The sequence below is a fragment of the Papilio polytes genome, unplaced genomic scaffold (genome assembly GCF_000836215.1).
Source record: "Papilio polytes unplaced genomic scaffold, Ppol_1.0 DF824058.1, whole genome shotgun sequence".
Taxonomy (NCBI): Eukaryota; Metazoa; Arthropoda; class Insecta; order Lepidoptera; family Papilionidae; genus Papilio; species Papilio polytes.
Window position 1 is genome coordinate 595,003 of NW_013525146.1, and position 19,089 is coordinate 614,091.

The 19,089-nt window shown below is 33.0% G+C and overlaps 2 protein-coding genes across 5 annotated transcripts in view; one reads left to right on the forward strand and one right to left on the reverse strand.

Annotated features, from left to right (window-relative positions):
- The window catches only part of LOC106100276 (pre-mRNA-splicing factor ATP-dependent RNA helicase PRP16), a 55,339-nt gene that overhangs the window by 27,806 nt on the left and 8,444 nt on the right, over positions 1-19,089 (reverse strand). The gene's annotated exons all lie outside the window — the stretch shown is intronic.
- Positions 13,204-18,753, forward strand: LOC106100277. Of its 3 annotated transcripts, XR_001225435.1 has the most exons (5): positions 13,207-13,743; positions 14,133-14,308; positions 14,979-15,086; positions 15,600-15,695; positions 17,701-17,789. XR_001225435.1 is itself a non-coding variant. In XM_013279085.1 (4 exons), the coding sequence occupies exons 1-4, from the start codon at positions 13,407-13,409 to the stop codon at positions 17,794-17,796; spliced, it is 717 nt and encodes a 238-aa protein (XP_013134539.1). In that variant the 5' UTR covers positions 13,206-13,406; the 3' UTR covers positions 17,797-18,753. The 3 variants fall into 3 exon arrangements, 2 of the variants coding, with proteins under 2 accessions (XP_013134540.1, XP_013134539.1); XM_013279085.1 differs by lacking the exon at positions 15,600-15,695 and having other exon boundaries at positions 13,206-13,743; positions 17,701-18,753; XM_013279086.1 differs by lacking the exons at positions 15,600-15,695; positions 17,701-17,789 and having other exon boundaries at positions 13,204-13,743; positions 14,906-14,993.

Here is a 19,089-nt window from a genome sequence, read left to right on the forward strand (position 1 = left end):
ACTTTTTAGTGTACTGTTTTTTGAGAATATTTTGTTTTTGGTGTATTTTGTTTTGTTTTTAGTGCATTTTGTTTTGTTTTTAGTGTATTTTTAGCTTTTATTAGCATGCGATAAAGTCTTTATTGTACATTTTACGAGCAATAACGTTCAACGTAAGTGTGAATCCTCTAGCGGGGTGTACGGAAAATTATCGCATACGTTAAATTAACGACTGAACGTTAAAACGTGACCTGAATTGTTAGAACTCAATCAAATCGATATCAATAATTTAACGAATTGACACGTTTATTACGTACTGTGGATTTTTTTGCGGCTTCATACATCTAAAAGAAATACATTGAAAGAATCACAAATCGTTAATGTTTCCCAAACTTGCCCTTCGAAGCGTATGACAGTCCCAAAAGTTCTTGTTCGAAATGTCGCGTTGAATAATTGACTTCAAGGCATTTTTGTAAAGGGCATTTTTTTAATTAATCGTTTAAAACATTTTCTCTAACATATGAGATGACTTAAAGTGCAAATTCTTGAGTACGTGAGTACAATGTGGAATGTTAGCGGGAAAATGTGAATACCGCACACAGCGGGCACTTCCCATCATATCTTACAATGTAGCATTTTGTGTTTACAAGTTAAATGACTAGAGCAGCCTTTTGAATACTTTATATCTATACCAATATAATAAAGCGTAAACACGCACTTCTTTGTTGCCTAAGATGTCAGCAATCACAGCCTATTTTCGAATAACTCTTTTTTTTAATAAAAAGCCCTACACTTACGTCACGCTTTAGGCTATATATTTTCACGCCGTTAAACTTAGGGGTAAATATTTTGGATAAAAACCCTAATGTGGGAAAGAGACCATAAGTGGTTGCCAACATCAAGGAAGCAAGGTTGCCATGGTTTGACATCATGTCATGTCATTTTGACATTTGCAATTGATAACTTGACAAATGTGAACAATAAAATTATTTTTTTTATAATTTTATGCGGATGAAGTCGCATGGGAACAGCTAGTATTAATAAACTAAACAAGGAAAAAATAACGATTAATATATTTGGTACAATTTTGACAGTACCATATGCTTTGATGTCAATTACATCTGTACATTTCAAACTTCCTTATTTTTTAGGCTGTACTTAAACCGGTCATCGTCATATCTTTATTTATGTTCAGATAAATTTTGTAAGTACACTGCGTTCCGCGTTCTTAACTCTAAATAAATGAAATGCAATTTTGATTCTAATCTGTACACAATAGAGTTCAAATTCAATTTAATTGTTTATCAGACACGTGTTTACTTGAAGGGCAAACACCCAAACAAAATTTGAAAATGATGTTTATAATGTTGTTATTATTGTTTGAATATATGACTGCATACAAAAGGAAGGTTAAATATTACTTAGCTCACCAATATAAAGAAAACATTATAATATTTTTACACTTTTAGTCATTTGATAAAAAGTCTGATTTAACATGTTGCCTACGACAAATATCACAAACGACGCAACAGGATTTATCCCACAACATAAGCGACCTGATTTCTTGGTCCTTCAACAAACGCAAGTAGAACAAGGCCACAATCTAGATTGCGATCTTAGACCCCAATCCCCAAGGACTTGACCGAAGGCGGCTTACTTGATTTTATCGTACATATTTACTACTAGCTGTTACCGTGCGGCTTCATCCGCATAAAATTATGATATTATTTTATTGTTTAAATTTGTCAAATTGTCAATAGCAAATGTCAAAATGACATGACATGACAAACCTCTGGAATCTTGCTTTCTTGATGTTGGCAGCAACTTATGGTCTCTTTCCCACATTAGGGTCTATATTTACCCCCAAGTTTAATGTCGTGAAAATATATAGCGTAAAGCATGACGTAAGTGTATAGCTTTTTAATTAAAAAAGTATAGTTAAACATATGCTGTAATTGCTGACATCTTAGGCAACAAAGAAGTGTTTGTTTACGCTTTATTAAATAGTATAGAAGTATAGATAAGTGGTTTAAAATAAGGCTTTGGTCTGATGGCATAGTTTCTGTTAGTAAATCTTTACATAGCAAACTGTTAGCAAATTTTTGTATAAATAATATTATTGTAAAATTGATCATGTAGTTATATTCTTTTATTTAAAACCTTTTATTCATTAAATTACATATAATTACGAGTTAATTGTATGCAAAATAATACGAAGACGCGATATGCATACTTTTTATAATGCAATTTATTATATTACGTTTTAATTACGAGGTATTTGAACTTTAATAATATAAACATTTTTTATAATTCAAGGTCAAATTCGTTACTTTATTTACTGGTATGAACGATCAACCCTGACAACGCCCTGGAAAGGTCTTTTATCAAATTACTAAAGTTTTTATTTCTAATCGAGATTCCAAATTGTAGGTTTGCCAATTTCGCCTTTAACTTTGTACAAAAAAAAAACAAAAAGTGTTCGATTTTTAAATTTGTTTATCATGTTAATACAATAGTGAACGTAACATCGTTCAATAGTAAGTATTTAAAGAAGGCAATTACGCTCAGAATAGATGCATAAAAATAGATTCGATACGCAATCAAGGCTGCGGCGGTGTTACGTTCAGTTACATAACATACGCCAATACGCGATAAGCATGAAAACTTATCGACCATTCTACGAACAGTAGCTAAAGTTTCATTTGGAAGTTGAAGATCAAATCAAAGGGGTTTATACCTTTATGACCAACCTTTCTGAAAGATCCCTACCCACTAACGGCCACTAACGGCCCAATACTGAAACGAATCTTAAACACTTCGTTTCGTAAGCGCCATTTACAATCTGACAGACAACAAAGTTTTAAAGAAACTTGGAGTTTAAGTGGCATCATTAAAGATTCGTCGTACGAATCGTACGTCGTTTCAGAATTCATCGTTAGTGACATACAAGTTAAACTAAGCATAAAACATTCGTCCAAATTTTACGTTTTATTCGTTACTATATACCTAAATGACTATGTTAATAATAGGTCAAAATCTACTCTGATTTGCCCGCGTGTTACAGTGGTATTTAAGTACCATTTTCCTTGTAAAAACCCACGTAAAACAAATACGTTTACATACCTTAACCACACGAAACAATGCGGTTAGCAACGGTATTTTATGAAACCTTATTTTCAAGGCCTTGCACGAAACAATGAAAATGCCTTATCAAAAAACGAGAACTTTTACAAAGAGTTCAATACACTTTAAAAAAATGTAAGTCCAATTAGCGTCAAAGTAAATCAAGCCGTAAGTAAAGTAATTACGTGAGCTAATTACAATTTACTTATGATAATGAGGTGCGTCAGCGGCGCTAAACGTTTGTAAATCGTGAAGTAAACAAGTAGGCAATAATTATTTAAGGAACAATCCTCAAAAACGAAAACAATTTAAGGAACAAACACATTAAGAGCTGGCGTACACCTTTGACTAAACTGTCGCCAAACGGTTATGCGATTGTCGATTGTTTTATTTTCTATATGAAGCCAAAGAAACGATTGACTCAGCTGTCCCAAATTTATACAGGTGCTTAAACAAAAAGCAATTTAAAAATAAAACAACACGTAACTCGTTCTTGCAAACTTTGTATTGAGACTTAGTAACAACTCGCTAAATAAAAAAATTGATTAGCCTTATAAATTCTGTGTTACATTAGTTACATATTTATTATGTAATACATTGACTGTTCCACTAAATTGATTGCAAATCAAAATCATCGCCCGTCGCTTTCGTAGGGTAAGAGTATTTGAAAGAACAAATGAGACCATAAATCTTATTAATATCGTGAATGCGAATGTTTAGATGGATGGATTTTCGTTGGAATTTGTTGCCAAAACTGGTAAATGGATCTCGATGAAATATGGTACTAATGTAGGACATAATCTTAAAAAAACACATAGGTTGCCTACTTTGTTTTTATTCCACGCCTTATGTGACACACAGGGATAAGGAGAGATAAAAGATTTTCATTTGTTAAATATAGATTTTGTCTGAAAAACATCGATTGAGTTAAAATTAATGTGGGTTTGATGCATTACTTTACACCAGGATGACATACGTGACAAGGAGACAAGGATCTATTCATATGTCATATAAGTATACAATATTATTGAGAACAGTAACAAAAGCGAGGCGACCTAGTTAGATTGTACCGCAGTACCGGCTACGTTTTACTTTGTATAAAATATCGATAAGCATTCGTTTATTAATTCTGTTATATGAAAGTAGAAACATCGACATTTCTGTATCTATTTTTAGCTTACAAAGAGATTCAAATATGAGAACAGTTATAGAGCGGACATTACGATAAATTTTGATTAAATATTTTAAGTATAATCGATCATAACCTTTACTTGACAATTGACCGGTCTCGATATCTTCTTTTAGTCTATAGCTTTGTTTGTTATGTCCTGTCTATTGATATTACGTCTTTCTTTTTTAAACATAAATATAAAACTAAATGTTTCAACACTCTATTATGAAACAAGTGCCAACATATACAAAAATACATAACTAATAGAAAAGCTTGTGAAAGTCGCAATAAATTCAATCTCCGTTGTTATAAAATAAGTAAAGGTTCCCCACAAGGTACAAACCCTAACCCGGTAAAATGAAATATTTCAGTAACAACCGAAAACAGGTGGTAAAAAACCTTTAGTTACTCCGACCTCGATAAATAATATATTCAATCGATTAACTAGAAGGCTAAAACTGTCATAGAATCCATCACATGTTTCGTTCAAATACACAACGCAGTTACTTCCTAACCCTAATCAATACAAATGTAAGTGCATTCCAAATTACACCATTCAGCATTCTTTAAGATTCATTTTAGAACAGCAAACAAAAGGGCTACAACTTCGCAGGGCTTACGTGACAGAGCTCACGAATTTTGTACGCAGTACGAAATACTACGTCACCTTTGAAGATTTTTACAAAACAAAAAAATTATAAAATGTTTATGAATAGAAGCGTGTTTAGGTCTATGCTTCTTTTATCTTGTTCAGTATGAAGTATAAGTCATAAAAGTATCTTAGTGGACACAATATTTACAAATCTATTGCAAATGTAGTGTTATCTTAGTGAGTCATAATTAACTTATGAAATCAATAAGGAATACGCGTCTTTGATTCCTTAATTACACAAACATTACATTAAGATAACAAGAGGAAAATACGAGCAATTTCTATTACGAAATGTTATAACATACCACTTACTTATTAATCTAGTGAGAAAGTACATTTAAAGGCGGGAATATCCATGCTAGTAGCTAAAACACTTGAATGTAAGCTACTGTTCCATTTGACTGGCATCTATATTTCCACCCTTCTTGTTTAACTTCCTGGAGGCTATACAAAACACAGCGAAATCAATATTAAATGTCAAACATTACCAAATAAAGAAAATAAACGTTAACAGACTAAAAAAAGTAATTATCAAAACTATTTAACCTTCATTAGTACGTGCTACCGTTGTGATGACGGAATTAATTATTTTAGGTCACCTCAAACAAGCTAATCGCTAACGTTTCACACGCATTTCGGAACAAACATGACGTACAAAATAAGTATGAAGTAATTTAATTCATTTACTTAATATAAATAATTTATCAAAGTTTAAAAACAAAACACTAATTAAATATAATAATAGTAATATTTCAAGGAATGATCAAACAAACAAAGAGAAGTCTCCAAGTAAGAATCATCAAAATCCCTCAATTAAGGGAGTTTTGGTAATCAGTCAAAAACTCCGCTGTGATAGAACTGAATACATCACGTTGAGAATGCCTATACCTAGCAGTAGACTTTCGTTTCCATTGAATAAACCTTGTCGTGTACCTCTATAACCTATTCAAAAATATCGTTGTCTCTATTTTACCAAAGAGCAGAAGGGACAGAATAACAAATGCATCTTACAATCATCTTATCTGCATTACAACATACTTGCGTCATCTTTGTTGCCCTGAAGTAACCTGATATATCATATTAGATGATCTATCGAGATCAGTTCCTTAACAGATGCTGTTAGAATCTTATCATATATCAAGTTGTTTTACGAGATAAGATAATTAAAAAAAACAGTTTGTTAAGGTTCGAATTGACGTTTATGGAATTTTTTAAAACTCAAGTCATAAAGTAGTGTAATACGCAAATAAAAAAAGCTCCATAAACTTACGTTCTTACTTCTTTAAAAAGACTACAGAATAATATGTCTTATAATGGAGGTTCTAAAAATATTTCAAACATTCCACTTATTACATTTAAGATAACGTGTAAAGAAAACAGTGTGGTGTCATAAGTAATTTTCCTAGAATAAAGTAAACAAATACTTAGCGATGAATAAACAAATTAAGGGCTTGGTACGAAGGAGTACAAAGTGAAAGGCGAACACGATAGATAAGAGAACGCAGTCAAACAATACGTCGGATTGAAATCGAAAGCAAAATATGTATTATATTAAGAAACTGATTACAATTTTATAATACATCGGTGTATGTTGTTAACACATACACATTAACGATAACAGACGTAGGGTTGAGCAAAACAAAATAGGAATATTTCCAGTGTATGTCTAGGTAACCCTAAAGAAAAATCGACATTTCTTCTTGGTTATGATGCCTTTAGAAGTGAAATAGAAGCTAATCTACCTAACAAACCTTCAATTTAACTATCAAGTGAGTTCATTAAGTTCTACTGTCTTCTATAGACGGCAAAAAGTACAAATACATGGTAAACTATATGATTCATTTCAAATTCTACTGTAAAAGCTGAGTTGATACGTTACTTATAAACAAGTCATTAATACCAAGAAAAAATATCAAATAAACAGATAGAATAACCATCTAGATTGCAGAGGAAAAAACAAATTCATCTAAGGATGTGTAGTGCGCCGCTGAAGCAATTCACAAATCCTTATCTTCAATTACTGTGTCACATTTATCAGGTATGATTGATGGTCGGTCTCCGGTCCGACACAAAGTCGCCCGGTAACTTTCCTTACAGCCCGCTTAGAGATCAGAGTAATCTCACTGATAGCTATCAAGGCTTTTCCTTTGGTTATTCAGTTCATTCAATAAAATACAAAATAGCATTTGTATAAGAACACATTGAGCTAGCGCGCTCTATCCTTCGTCCGTGTCTTCACTTAGGTTAGTTGGAGTCGTGGTGAAGCGCTGGTTTATTTATGTTAAAAAAAGAACTAAAAGGAACAACTCAATTTGTGAAGAATGAACCGATGACTGAAAACATCAGTAAAAATTGTTAATTAGTACTTGGCACTGATGTAGAATACTTGAGATCTGATATAATTCTTAATATTTTGATTTAGTGATTAGTAATTAGAATTAAGGCTACATACATACTAATCTATACTTCTATACTATTATAATAAAGCGTAAACACACACTTTTTTGTTGTCTAAGATGTCAGCAATTACAGCATATTTTCTAATAGTTATTTTTTTTTTAATAAAAAGCCGTGCACTTACGTCACGCTTTAGGCTATATGTTTTCACGCCATTAAACTTTGGGGGTAAATACTTTGGATAAAAACTAAAGTGGGAAAGAAACCATAAGTTGCTGCCAACATGAAGGAAGCAAGATTTTTTTTGCAATTGAGAATTTAACAAATGCAAACAATAAATTTATAATTTCATGGATGAAGTCGTACGCGAATAGCTAGTAGATTATAAAAATCATAAAACAGCATATTTCAGTTCAGAAAATAAAAAGATTCATAACTTGCTGCAGTCTCACCGTAATGGGAATGTGAATTCCAAATGCATATAAAAACAACTACGTAATATGAATCCAGACAATTGCAGTCACTTCGTGGGTAGTCCGTGGGCGGGATATCTGCATTTTATGGAGTCTCTTTGTGGAGCTATGTAACGTCTACTATGAGCAAATAATGTTTTTTTTTTCGAATTCTATTCATGTTTAAGTATATGATTTAAATTTACAAGATTGCTGCTGTACTGACTTAATTGGAGATATAAAATGCAGATATCATAATTACTAAGACCTCAGACATTAGTACGTGTCTAAAAATAAACAAAACCTGCAAGGCTATTACGTGACTAATTGAAGTTGCACAAAACATTAGGAGTATGTAAAACATGTTGGCAACAATGTTTACTATGTTAATAGGATGTCATACTGTACGCAGTGTTATGTTCATAAACTAGTTGAGTTTAATCAGGATCCGTGGGAACCCACTGTTAAAAGATGTACAGAAATAGTTACATCTCTGTTATTTTCTTTCGGAAGGACAGAGATAAAAATGTATCTTATACACGTGTCTGAAGTCAAATTATGATCAAGATTGGGAAATGTTTGCGATGTATTTTCCGTATGAAATGAGTAGACAGTTACAAATCAATTCGATGAATTTATTTGTAGGTAAATATGTCATGGACTATCGCGATAAATCTCTGATTCAAGACTTTATTGATAGGAAATAAAAAGTATTTCAATTGACTAGAAAAAGAACCCGGATGTTCATTGGTAGTGGCTTTGCTTCTAAACTACGATCACCAAACGACATCTTTAACCAGGATAATGTGTCAAAGATTAATGTTCTTTTAATACAGATGGCCTATTTCTCACAAAATAATCAATTGACAAAGTTCTAGATTTTTCTTAAATATGGTTAACATACTTTTATTTTAATTAATCAATCAGTTTATTGCTATGTTGATAAAAGCAGTATAGATATTTAATTCAGAACTTTCAGAATGGGATCAGGTCGATGTACTAGTAACTGGCTCTTGTGGCTCTTAAAAAATAATTCTCATACAATTAATAGACTTAAGCAAGGAATAAACTAAAGACGGTAGCTACATTTGATTCCCCACGACACTATGATTTAAAAATAGTAATTCAACCTTCCTTTCTATTGATCTTTACGTAAACGTATGTCAATACCGATTTTATAACTCAAGGATTCAACATAATGTAGTAGAGGGAAAAATATATTAATAAATCTTGATGGATCATTCCTAATTAAAAGAATATAAAATTATACATTATTGGGGTAAACGCACTAGTTTTCGTCCTATAATGTCACAGCTTAAAAGTCAAACAAGTTATTGATCGAAACAGTGAATACATGCTTTTGAGCTAATCTTTATATCGCAAGATAAAACTGCAATCGGCTTTTTATGACGCAGATATTTACATGAAAGTATAACAAAATATAGCAAAGCTGAATTTCAACTATCAGATGATTGTCTTGAGATTACATTCGTTATATTTTTTCTATATTAATATAAAGCGTATATGGGTATAGTAAATAACTAATATGCAAAATGTGACAAATTAATTCAAATACATTACACATTTTAGTATACTATACAACAATATATTTTTTTTTCAATTCCATTTACAAACTGGTTAATTGTTTTATAATTTTGTTTTTGTAAACACCATTAACAAATTTGTGTAAATATCATAATAATCACATTTGGCAAAATGTACTAAAAGCAAAAATAAACTTATATGAAGTTTTCATCGCAATATAATCTTACTAATCTTATCTTACTAATTTTACTAATCTTACTAATATTATAAATGCGAAAGTTTAGATGGATGGATGGATGGATGTTTGTTAGAGTTTGTAGCCTAAACGGCTGAACGGATTTCGATTAAATTTGGATAGACATTGAGGATAGTCTGGAAGAACACTTAGGCTACTAATTTTGGTCTCTTTTGAACTTCACGCGGACGGAGTCGCGGACGAAAGCTAATAATGCATAATTTTTAACGACTCTTAATTTCCGATAAACACTTAAAACAAAATGTTCATGTACAGTCGACATCATAAGTTTTAATATTTTTTTTATGTAACAAAACGATTTTTATAATGAAATACTAGATTGCATAGTTATCAATGAACAATTTTGTTAGCAAAAACAAAGTAATTAATGCATTTTTTTGATCCAGAATGTAAAAGTGCGCGACAGGAGTTGACATATTTTACAATTTTGCACAATGTCGAAAAACAACAGCCATTATTGTAATAAACTTCAAAACTAGAAAATCTGGACTACCAGACATTTAAGTGTAAGAAATAACGGCCAGCAAAGAAAGTGGGTAAACATACAGCAAGAGCACTTTAAATACACCATGACTTATCAAGAAAAGGGGTAATAGAAAGGAAAGTAAGGCGTGAAATTAGAATAATGTGTTGCAGTAATGAAATTTTATACTGAGAGCGATGAATGTCACCGGAAAACGTACTTTGTAATTTGTAGGCACAATTTAGACACTAAAAATGACATATCGAACGAATTAGTTGACAAGATAACGAGTTTGTATTTGGCAACTTCTGTGGCCGATTCTGTATCCAATAGAATATCCAATTACAAATACGGCATACGGCTAGCCTTAGAATTAACAAAAAACAAAACACTTGTCGAGGATATGAACTTGGACTTTTAGATTTAGATTAAGACTAGCTTTCGCTCGCGACTCCGTCCGAATTAAAAGAAAACGCAAGTAACCTATGTGTTCTTCCAGACTATCCTCTACATTTATGCCAAATTTTATCGAAATCCGTTCAGCCGTTTAGGCTACAAACTCTTACAAACATCCATCCATCTAAACTTTCGCATTTATAATATTAAGTATGAAGTATGATTTATCCTGTGAAAAAAATCCTCAAAGCTGATTTTTTTAGTGTGAACCAATGTATGAAATTGAAAAGAAATGTCGCAGCTGACATTGAAGACAATTTACATTAATGTTAGTGAAACCATTTAAGCCTGCTATAAGACTGGTATTCGTCGTCCCCACCGAGGGGCTCGGGCTGAATTTCTTCGCCAATATGTGCAGGCTGCATCACGATGTTTTCCTTCACCGTAAGAACGTCGGGTAAATTATTTAAATATGAAAATTCGAAAAATCGAAAATCACATTGGTACATGGCGGGATTCGAACCCAAGACCTGTAGATTACAAGTCAAGTGTTCAAACCACTGAGCCACCGACGCTCTAAAAGACTGGTATTAGATATAGAGAAAGACATTTTATATGTAAAGAAATTCAGCATGATAAGACAGTCTCGTTATCTTTAAAGTATGCGAGTTTTGTATCTACCTGCTATCGAAATTTCAGACATTAATCTCGGATTTAAAATAAATCAATTTAACTTTATCAACATGATCGCATTCCAAAGAAAACTTACTTTCTTTAATCTTAAGAAAATGTTATTACAATTATACTAATATTATAAATGCGAAAGTTAAATGGATGGATGTTTGTTAGAGTTTGTAGCCTAAACTGCTGAAGGGATCTCGATGAAATTTTACATATACGTAGAGTATGGAATAACACATAGGCTATATACTTTCGTTTATTTTAATTCCGGGCGGACGAAGTCGCGGGCGAAAGCTAGTAAAGTATAAAATGTTTAATTTTTTTATATTATTGTAATGTTAATCCAAAAATTAACTTATTTCATGGTTTAAAACAAGGAAGTGCATGATAATGCATTAATCCTAATAATTGTAATCCAAGATAAAAAAAAATATATGAAGGACAGAAAATAATTGGGAAACCTTATACCTTTATCGAATTGATAATATTAAAGAGATTAAAAAATAAGCACGTGTCCTTTTTAATCCGATTAAAAAAATGTTAAAAAGGAAAATAATTTAAGATAGGAAAACGCAAGGAGCAAACCAATATAAAAATAGTGATCTGGGAGCGTTTCAATCGGCTTCTACATTACAATTTCTAATGCACAAAGGGAATTATTTCCATATTTTTCTGCAATACGCTTTATAATTCTGGTTATGTATATTTTTATATTTAGAATGATAATGTTTTGATAACGGGAATGCATTCTACTGTTAGCATAAAAATTACCGTTTCGTTACACTTGTGTCGGCGACTGTACGTCGAGTCACACATCATCGCTTGTAAGACAAAAGCATGTCTACTGAAGGCCATCGCAGAAATGTTTTGAGGTCAACAACATAACTTCCGACGCAACGCTATTCGGAAATAAATAGTAAAAAAAAACAAAATACATAAATTAGTAGCTTTTATTAATCAATTTTATATTTATGGTTTCAGATTTTTTAAATAAATTAACTTTGACAGGGAATTGCTTTATCATATTATTAGAGCAAACATTTTTCGAGATTTTAGTACTTTCAGACTAAAAATGCTGGGTATTTGAATTCTCGTATTATGTTCCAAAGCTTTAGTATTTCGTCATGCAAGTTAAAAAAAAACATAAAATAATGGCTGACTTATAACAATAATTTCAATTACATTTTTGAGACTAAATTCTAACAAAAATAATTCCAAATAAACAATATAAACGCAACCGACTTATATCGTGACCTTTATCTTGCCCTTCACGTTTATTGATTTAAAACGATAACTAGACAGTCTGTATAACAGGATGTGTAAATCCCGAGCATATTCGAAGTTTTTACGCATCCCTTTGCGTCAAACAAAATATATTTAAAAACAAAACGAGATGCAAATGTGAGGCTCGTAGGGGAGGGACGCAGCATGGCCGGTATTTTGTTTATCACAAAATTACATCGATAAATGCATCAAGAATTCTAGAAAGAACTTTTTAAACAAAAAAATGTATTATTCAATTCGTAATTAACATTCGTGAAGTTGGGTTTTTATTACAAAATTAAAAAATATATAAAGTACGACCGGTTGGCGCCAGCGATGCGCGGGGGAAGCGTGCGGCATGCGGCAGGGGGAGGGAAGCTTGAGGAGGTGTGGCGAGAGAGGTCAGATTCAGTGCATTTCGTAGTGTAGGGCAACATCGTTTGTTATTTTATCGATATGTCAAAGTGTTTCAACTAACACTCAAGCATTCATATCATTACTCAAATAAGAGATGTTAAATTTAAATTGCAATACAGAAAGTTTGAAGTGAATTCATTGACCGACTTATTTTTAATTCTAATAGTGTCATTTCACACAGAATGTATTACAATTGTTAAAATCTTTTTATGAGTAAACAATGGTTTGTAGTAGTCAATGATCCCTTGGGCATGGGAATTAATGTCAATTGTTGGCATTCAATTAGAGGTGTTGATTAAAACTGTAAATATCGACATAATTCCGCTCTTCACTAGTAGGGTGCGACGTGAGCGGCGGCGCGTCCCGCCCTCCCCGTCCCCCCCGCGCTCGTATAAAACCGCCGAGCGCCACGCGCGCGCCGTTTAATGTACCGGTGCCGCAGTATAGTTGGACGTGCCCGCAACTCAGAAGCCACGCGCAATCAATTGTGAAAGTGTTCTAACGCGATTTCTACACAGTGAGAGTATACAAACGTATTACCACCACCCCTAAAAACCTTTACTTTGTGTACGCGGTGGGATCGTTTTGAGAATTCAAGAGAGCAGGGTTCAATGGAAGCGAGGTTCGTGACTTGCCGGAGCTTCCAGCAGATAAAGCCGCCAGAGAAGAGCCTCGCGGCGCAGCCGACGGTGAAGGGGCTCTTGTCTCGCTTCGGCAGTCAGGCCCAGGCACTGTTCGCGCCGAAGAAGCCGCGCTTCGGCTCGTCGGTGGCTATTCACAAGCTCCGGGAGACCAAGTGGTTCAAGCACGATGAACAAAATATCCTATGCGCCGTGCTCGAGACTGGCTTCGTGCTGGAGGTGCGAGCGGAGGACCCGCTGCCGCCGGACTCCGCGATTACTCCGGACTACCACATGTACGCCATCGCAATGTGGAAGAAGGGTAAAGGTACGTGTTGGTGGCGGTAAAGCTACATTCCTATGCAGGTAGCCTTGAGTCATCGTAATTTATCGTATCTGTGCGATAACGTACGTTGACGCGGGGGCGTACTGCAACACTGAACAACTAAATAACTTCGGCTCGAGCTTGCTCGCACGCTGTTGCGGTCGTTTGCGATGTGAATAACATTATGTTATTCATGTGGCGTACGCGACGGCGTGCTCGTTCGCGCCTTTTAATGAGTTAAGAGCAATAAATAGCTAACCGATTACTAACAGCCGTGACCCGGCCTAAGAAAATTTCACTAAAAATATCGCAACCTATTTATTTTTATTTACATTAAATAATTTATTTTTGTTGTACTCTAAATAGAAATATGTGTTTCTCTAATTTAACAGAAAAAACAAAGAACCCGGAACAGATAGAGGTGTACACGGTGCAACAGAAAGGTGTGCGTAAACGTGTGATTAAGACCACTCTGGGTGCCTTCTGGAAGAAAGACTCCGTCATACGTATCAACAACGTGGACGACAAACAGGAGACCCCTAATAGCGAAAAAGACATAAGGGCAAAGGTAATTTTAAAGAAAAATAGCGAAAAGTTTCCAATTCTTATCGATCTTTACCATAAATTCCTTACACACGTATTTGCGGGTATAACAAAATATTAAAAAATGTATTATTCTGTATTACAATATCAAAATACATTACGTATTCTTTCGTAATTTCCAGAAACAAATAGCTGTATAATTTCAACATACAAAGCGAGACATGTCGATAACCAGTTAACGTAACGGATTTTAGATTGCAATACCCCAATAGTGCAAACTACATTGTTTGATAAACATTTCTTTCTTCCGCGCACATTCTAGTCCTTTGAATTGTTTAGTATAAACGATTGGTTTAGCGGACGACCTCGATTATTATGCAAATGCATTGCTTCATATAACTATTGTCTGGACGTTTTTCTGATTTATTTATTAGATTCTGTCTTTGAAACTTTGCAATTCCAATATTCTAATATCTTTGTTTAAATTAACATAATTGCAAATCCTCGAATAGACATTCTTATCGTGCTGCGTTTCGTAATCGCGTAATAGGTCTTTCGTCTTTTGAAACTCTTAGCCTTCCCTCAGTAGGTCAACGATCGAATTGGAAACCTCTCATTTCAGATAGCCTCATGGGGCTTTCGTTTTTTGGAAAGTGACAGTGGAACCACCACTAAGGAGCTTCTCCTGATTGCAGCTTGACATGGCCACTAAATCCAGATTCGAGAGGAATTGGCACAACACCCTACACTTTGTCCATTGGTGCCGCTATGGGGAGACGCCGCAAGAAGCTCGCATGAGACAGGTAAAGACAACTAAATTTCTAGAACGTTCTTCGGATTATTTGATTCAAAAATGCACGATTATTTTCATGTTTCCTGTTTTAAAATTTACGTTTGCATTATTCAAACTATTGCATGTCGTTCACATCCTTATTGAAGCTGTCTTTACAAGAGCATTTCTTAATATATTTCTACTATTCGTGCCTAATGTATTTAAAAATATATATAAACACGAATACTGGCAGTATAGAAATTGTAATTTAAGAAAACAATGAATTTGTAATGACAGTGTTACGTAAACATTCGATTTTTAAACTCGTAATTTTCGAAAGTTGCTTATTTTTCGAGCTTTTTGTTACCGTTTCCGCTATTGTATGGAGTTAAAATGTATGAAAGTGGGGCTTGTTCATTACAAACTGAGAACTTTGGGGGACGTCGACACTTACTGGCATCGTGGGAGTTATTGCATGGGACGACAGGTGGACTGAAGAGTAGAAAAAAAACAGAGATCGCACAACGTAGAAATTTTGTTACAGATCAGCTTAACGACGTCGAAAACACCTATGATCATCATCTTTTGATGGTCGTAGCGGCGCTATGGACCCAATCTGCCGGCTACCTTTACAATACCGGTGAGGTTTTTCTTTTAAAACGAGTACCCCAAGTTCAGAGGTTTAATGTTGTCCTACTGTGTATTCTATTGTGTGTCTCTCTATTGCTAACTACTCTATACTCACGTGTCGAGACGGCACTTACAAAACGTGACTGAGGCTTACCATCGGAATTTCATTCTTAACTGATATGAGAAATCTGTTTTAAAACTTGTGCCGTTCTTTGCATTTATGATTTGTAATTAGAAATATGTATAGATGACGAAGATTATGTAAATAAAATGTTATTTATATAACCTTACGGACAGCAAATTTAGTCGAGTCTATTTGCATTACTTGATGATCTAGGCTAGGTTTAGGTGGGACGTATGGTATTATTCGAAGTAAACTTTTATATCTATTTTAAAATGTCCAAATCATGAGAGGATTTGTTCTGTCTATCCCCTAAGCGACGGTCATGCAAGTAAAAAACAATACAGCATTTAATTTTATGAAACGGAATGCAAAATACGAAATATATCCATAAACGGCTTCAACAAAAAAAAATACTTTTTTTACTAAAGTGTTGACTACCAGTAAGTACTTTTATCAAAACCAGTTCGTCGTTACCTTGATATTAAATGTGTTTGTACAGTTTGAGTTTAAAATGTCGTTAAATAAAAGATATTTTGTAAGAAACTTGCTCAAATATCGTGAGAAAAATTCGGCAAATGTAATTAATACGATATTGTTAACCTTATTGTACAAAAGCGGAGTTCTTAAGTATTTTAAAGGTCCGTTGTTATTTATTTAAATTAACTTCTCAATATATTTAAGTGTCGTATTGTTTTTAGTAATTTTAATTAACCGGTGCAGACATTATTGTCCTATTTTTTTTATTTTTTATTAATACATTTTAAAAACAATTTTGGAAAACGTTCTTAATTCCGTATTCTTTACTCTCGCGGATGGTTTTTGTTGGCGTTTGATTTTTTAGATAACTATTAAACTATACGTATTGTCCTTTCAATAACATTGATATTCAATTCCTAAGAAACTTTGTACTCATTGTTTATTAATAAACATAATTATCTTATCACTTGTAAGAAGCGTGTCCGTCTATAAATAATTCACACTTCATTTTGACCCCCGACGCAAGGTCAGAGATAAATTGGGTTAATTGAGTCCAGTACGCTTAGATACATAACGTATTAAAAATGTTTAAAACTCATGTATACAATTACAATAAAGCGTAAACACACACTTCTTTGTTGCCTGAGATGTCAGCAATTACAGCATATTTTTGAATAATTCTTTTATTAATAATAAGCCCTACACTTACGTCACGCTTTAGGCTATATGTTTTCACGCCATTTAACTTAGGGGGCAAATATTTTGGATAAAATCCCTAATGTGGGAAAGAGACCATAAGTTGCAACATCAAGGAAGCAAGATTGTCAAGGTTTGTCACGTCATGTCATTTAGACATTTGTTATTGATAATTTGACAAATGTAAACAATAAAATAGAAATTTTCTTAATATCATGCGGATGAAGTCGCACGGGAACAGCTAGTTCTTTAATAAACTTCTTCGATAAAACAATTTATTTATAAAACTATTATGGCAATAATTCTCTTAATTTTTATCTGTTATTTACCTCCTGGGATTTTTCCAGTATACTTTTGAAATAATACAGTATAACGGTTACTTTTGATTAGTATAAATATTCTATAGTAAATTGCACAATACATTTTTTTTTGTTGTTTTATCCGGATATGCTTGCTCCTTTAGTAAAAAAGCTATATAATCAACAAGATATTTTAACAAAAAATTCACGGCCAAAACAAAAATCATTTTATTAACGTTTTTGTGTGCGAATTTTGTAAACTTTGTGTTACTTAAATATAAAAAAAAATCCTCGCAGTTTGGAATTTAGTTGTTATTAATTTTGTAAAAAGTTCAAACCGCTCAAACATAAAAAAATCGTACTTTTGTTTTCAGCCAGCACACAACAAAAACTTTAACATTAAATCCTCTTTGTTACAGATAAGCGAGTCGCTGAAATGGGGCAACATTGGCATGAATATGGGCGTAATGCTCGTAAGTCAAAGCAACGCCAGGGCAAAGGCAAAGTCTGTCTGAGTGTTGCCATCCAGCGGCATCGCCGCTGGCTCGTGCTACGCCTGCTTCTGGTCACCCCGGAACATAGACAATGTATAAATTGTTTTTTTTTATTCCATCACCGGGCGTGATTGGATCGGTTTAAATCGATTTTACCGATAGGACCGAGTTAACATCGTGTGATGTAATCTGTATCAGCTCTCAATGTTTTGTCATTTTACTACAACTTAAAATGTTTTAGAAGCTCTAATTTTGTTCAAAATCGATTGTTATCCTTTTTTTCGAATTGAAATGAAAATTGCAACTTGGTCCTTTTAACTTTTGATATTCTAGTACTTATACTGATTTTGAAGAGTTTGAAATTGTTTCTACGATAGATTCTGTTAAAAAATGGGCTCCAAACTGCCATAATTGATGTTTTTGAATTGTTCCTTTTAAATATTGAACTGCATTTCGTTTTTTTCTCATAATTCAGTGTACATTAGATTCTACGCTCAATCACGGATAAAAAAATTTTACATAGAAGATATCGAACATTTGGATTGTATTTAAATTCTTTTTAGAGCTTTAATTTTGATTATATTAAAATTTTATGAATAGAAAATTACATTCCTGACATCTAATAAGACAATTAATGATTCTGTGAATTTGATATTCTTGTTAACAAATATGAATAAATTTTTATCTTATAGTTTAGTTGATATGTAAAGTCTATCGAAATAAAAATCTATAACATTGTTTCTGATTAATAAGACTGTTTTGATGTAGGAGTGATTTTAGATGTGATTATGAAACTCGCATATTCCAGAAACTTCTATGGATTAAAATGCAAGTTTTTCATAGATCGTGTGTCGAGTATTGTTAATTTATAATGAAAACGAGATATTTCCGATTGTTGTGAGAGTACGTATAATATTTCAATGTTCTATTTATATGGAAGCATTTTTTGTATTAATAAATTGATTACGTAATCGATAACAATGTTTTTTAATCCATAAAACCTGTAATAAAGTCTATGGCTTACAAAACAAGGGCAGGATCTAGATCTTTATCTAGATATCTAGAACATATTGTAATACGTGAAAAGTGCATGTTTTATAAGACATTCATACTGCTTTCTAGATATGGTTAATTCCCAACCATTATCAGCGCATAACAATGTTATTATAATTGCCGATTATGCAATAACATAATACTGTGTTAATATTGAAATTCGTGGAACATCTATCTACAAATTTTAGTAATTTATCGCTTAGTTTATTTTTATTGGTATTTTTCACATTTTACCAAACAATTAAAGAAAATACTTTAGTA

What these genes read in the sequence shown, in the direction of transcription:
- LOC106100277 (XM_013279085.1), top strand. Translation starts at nt 13,407, where the DNA reads ATGGAAGCGAGGTTCGTGACTTGCCGGAGCTTCCAGCAGATAAAGCCG. An exon ending in AATGTGGAAGAAGGGTAAAG is followed by an intron (nt 13,744 to 14,132) that starts GTACGTGTTGGT and finishes CTAATTTAACAG; the next exon opens with AAAAAACAAAGAACCCGGAA. An exon ending in AAGAAGCTCGCATGAGACAG is followed by an intron (nt 15,087 to 17,700) that starts GTAAAGACAACT and finishes TCTTTGTTACAG; the next exon opens with ATAAGCGAGTCGCTGAAATG.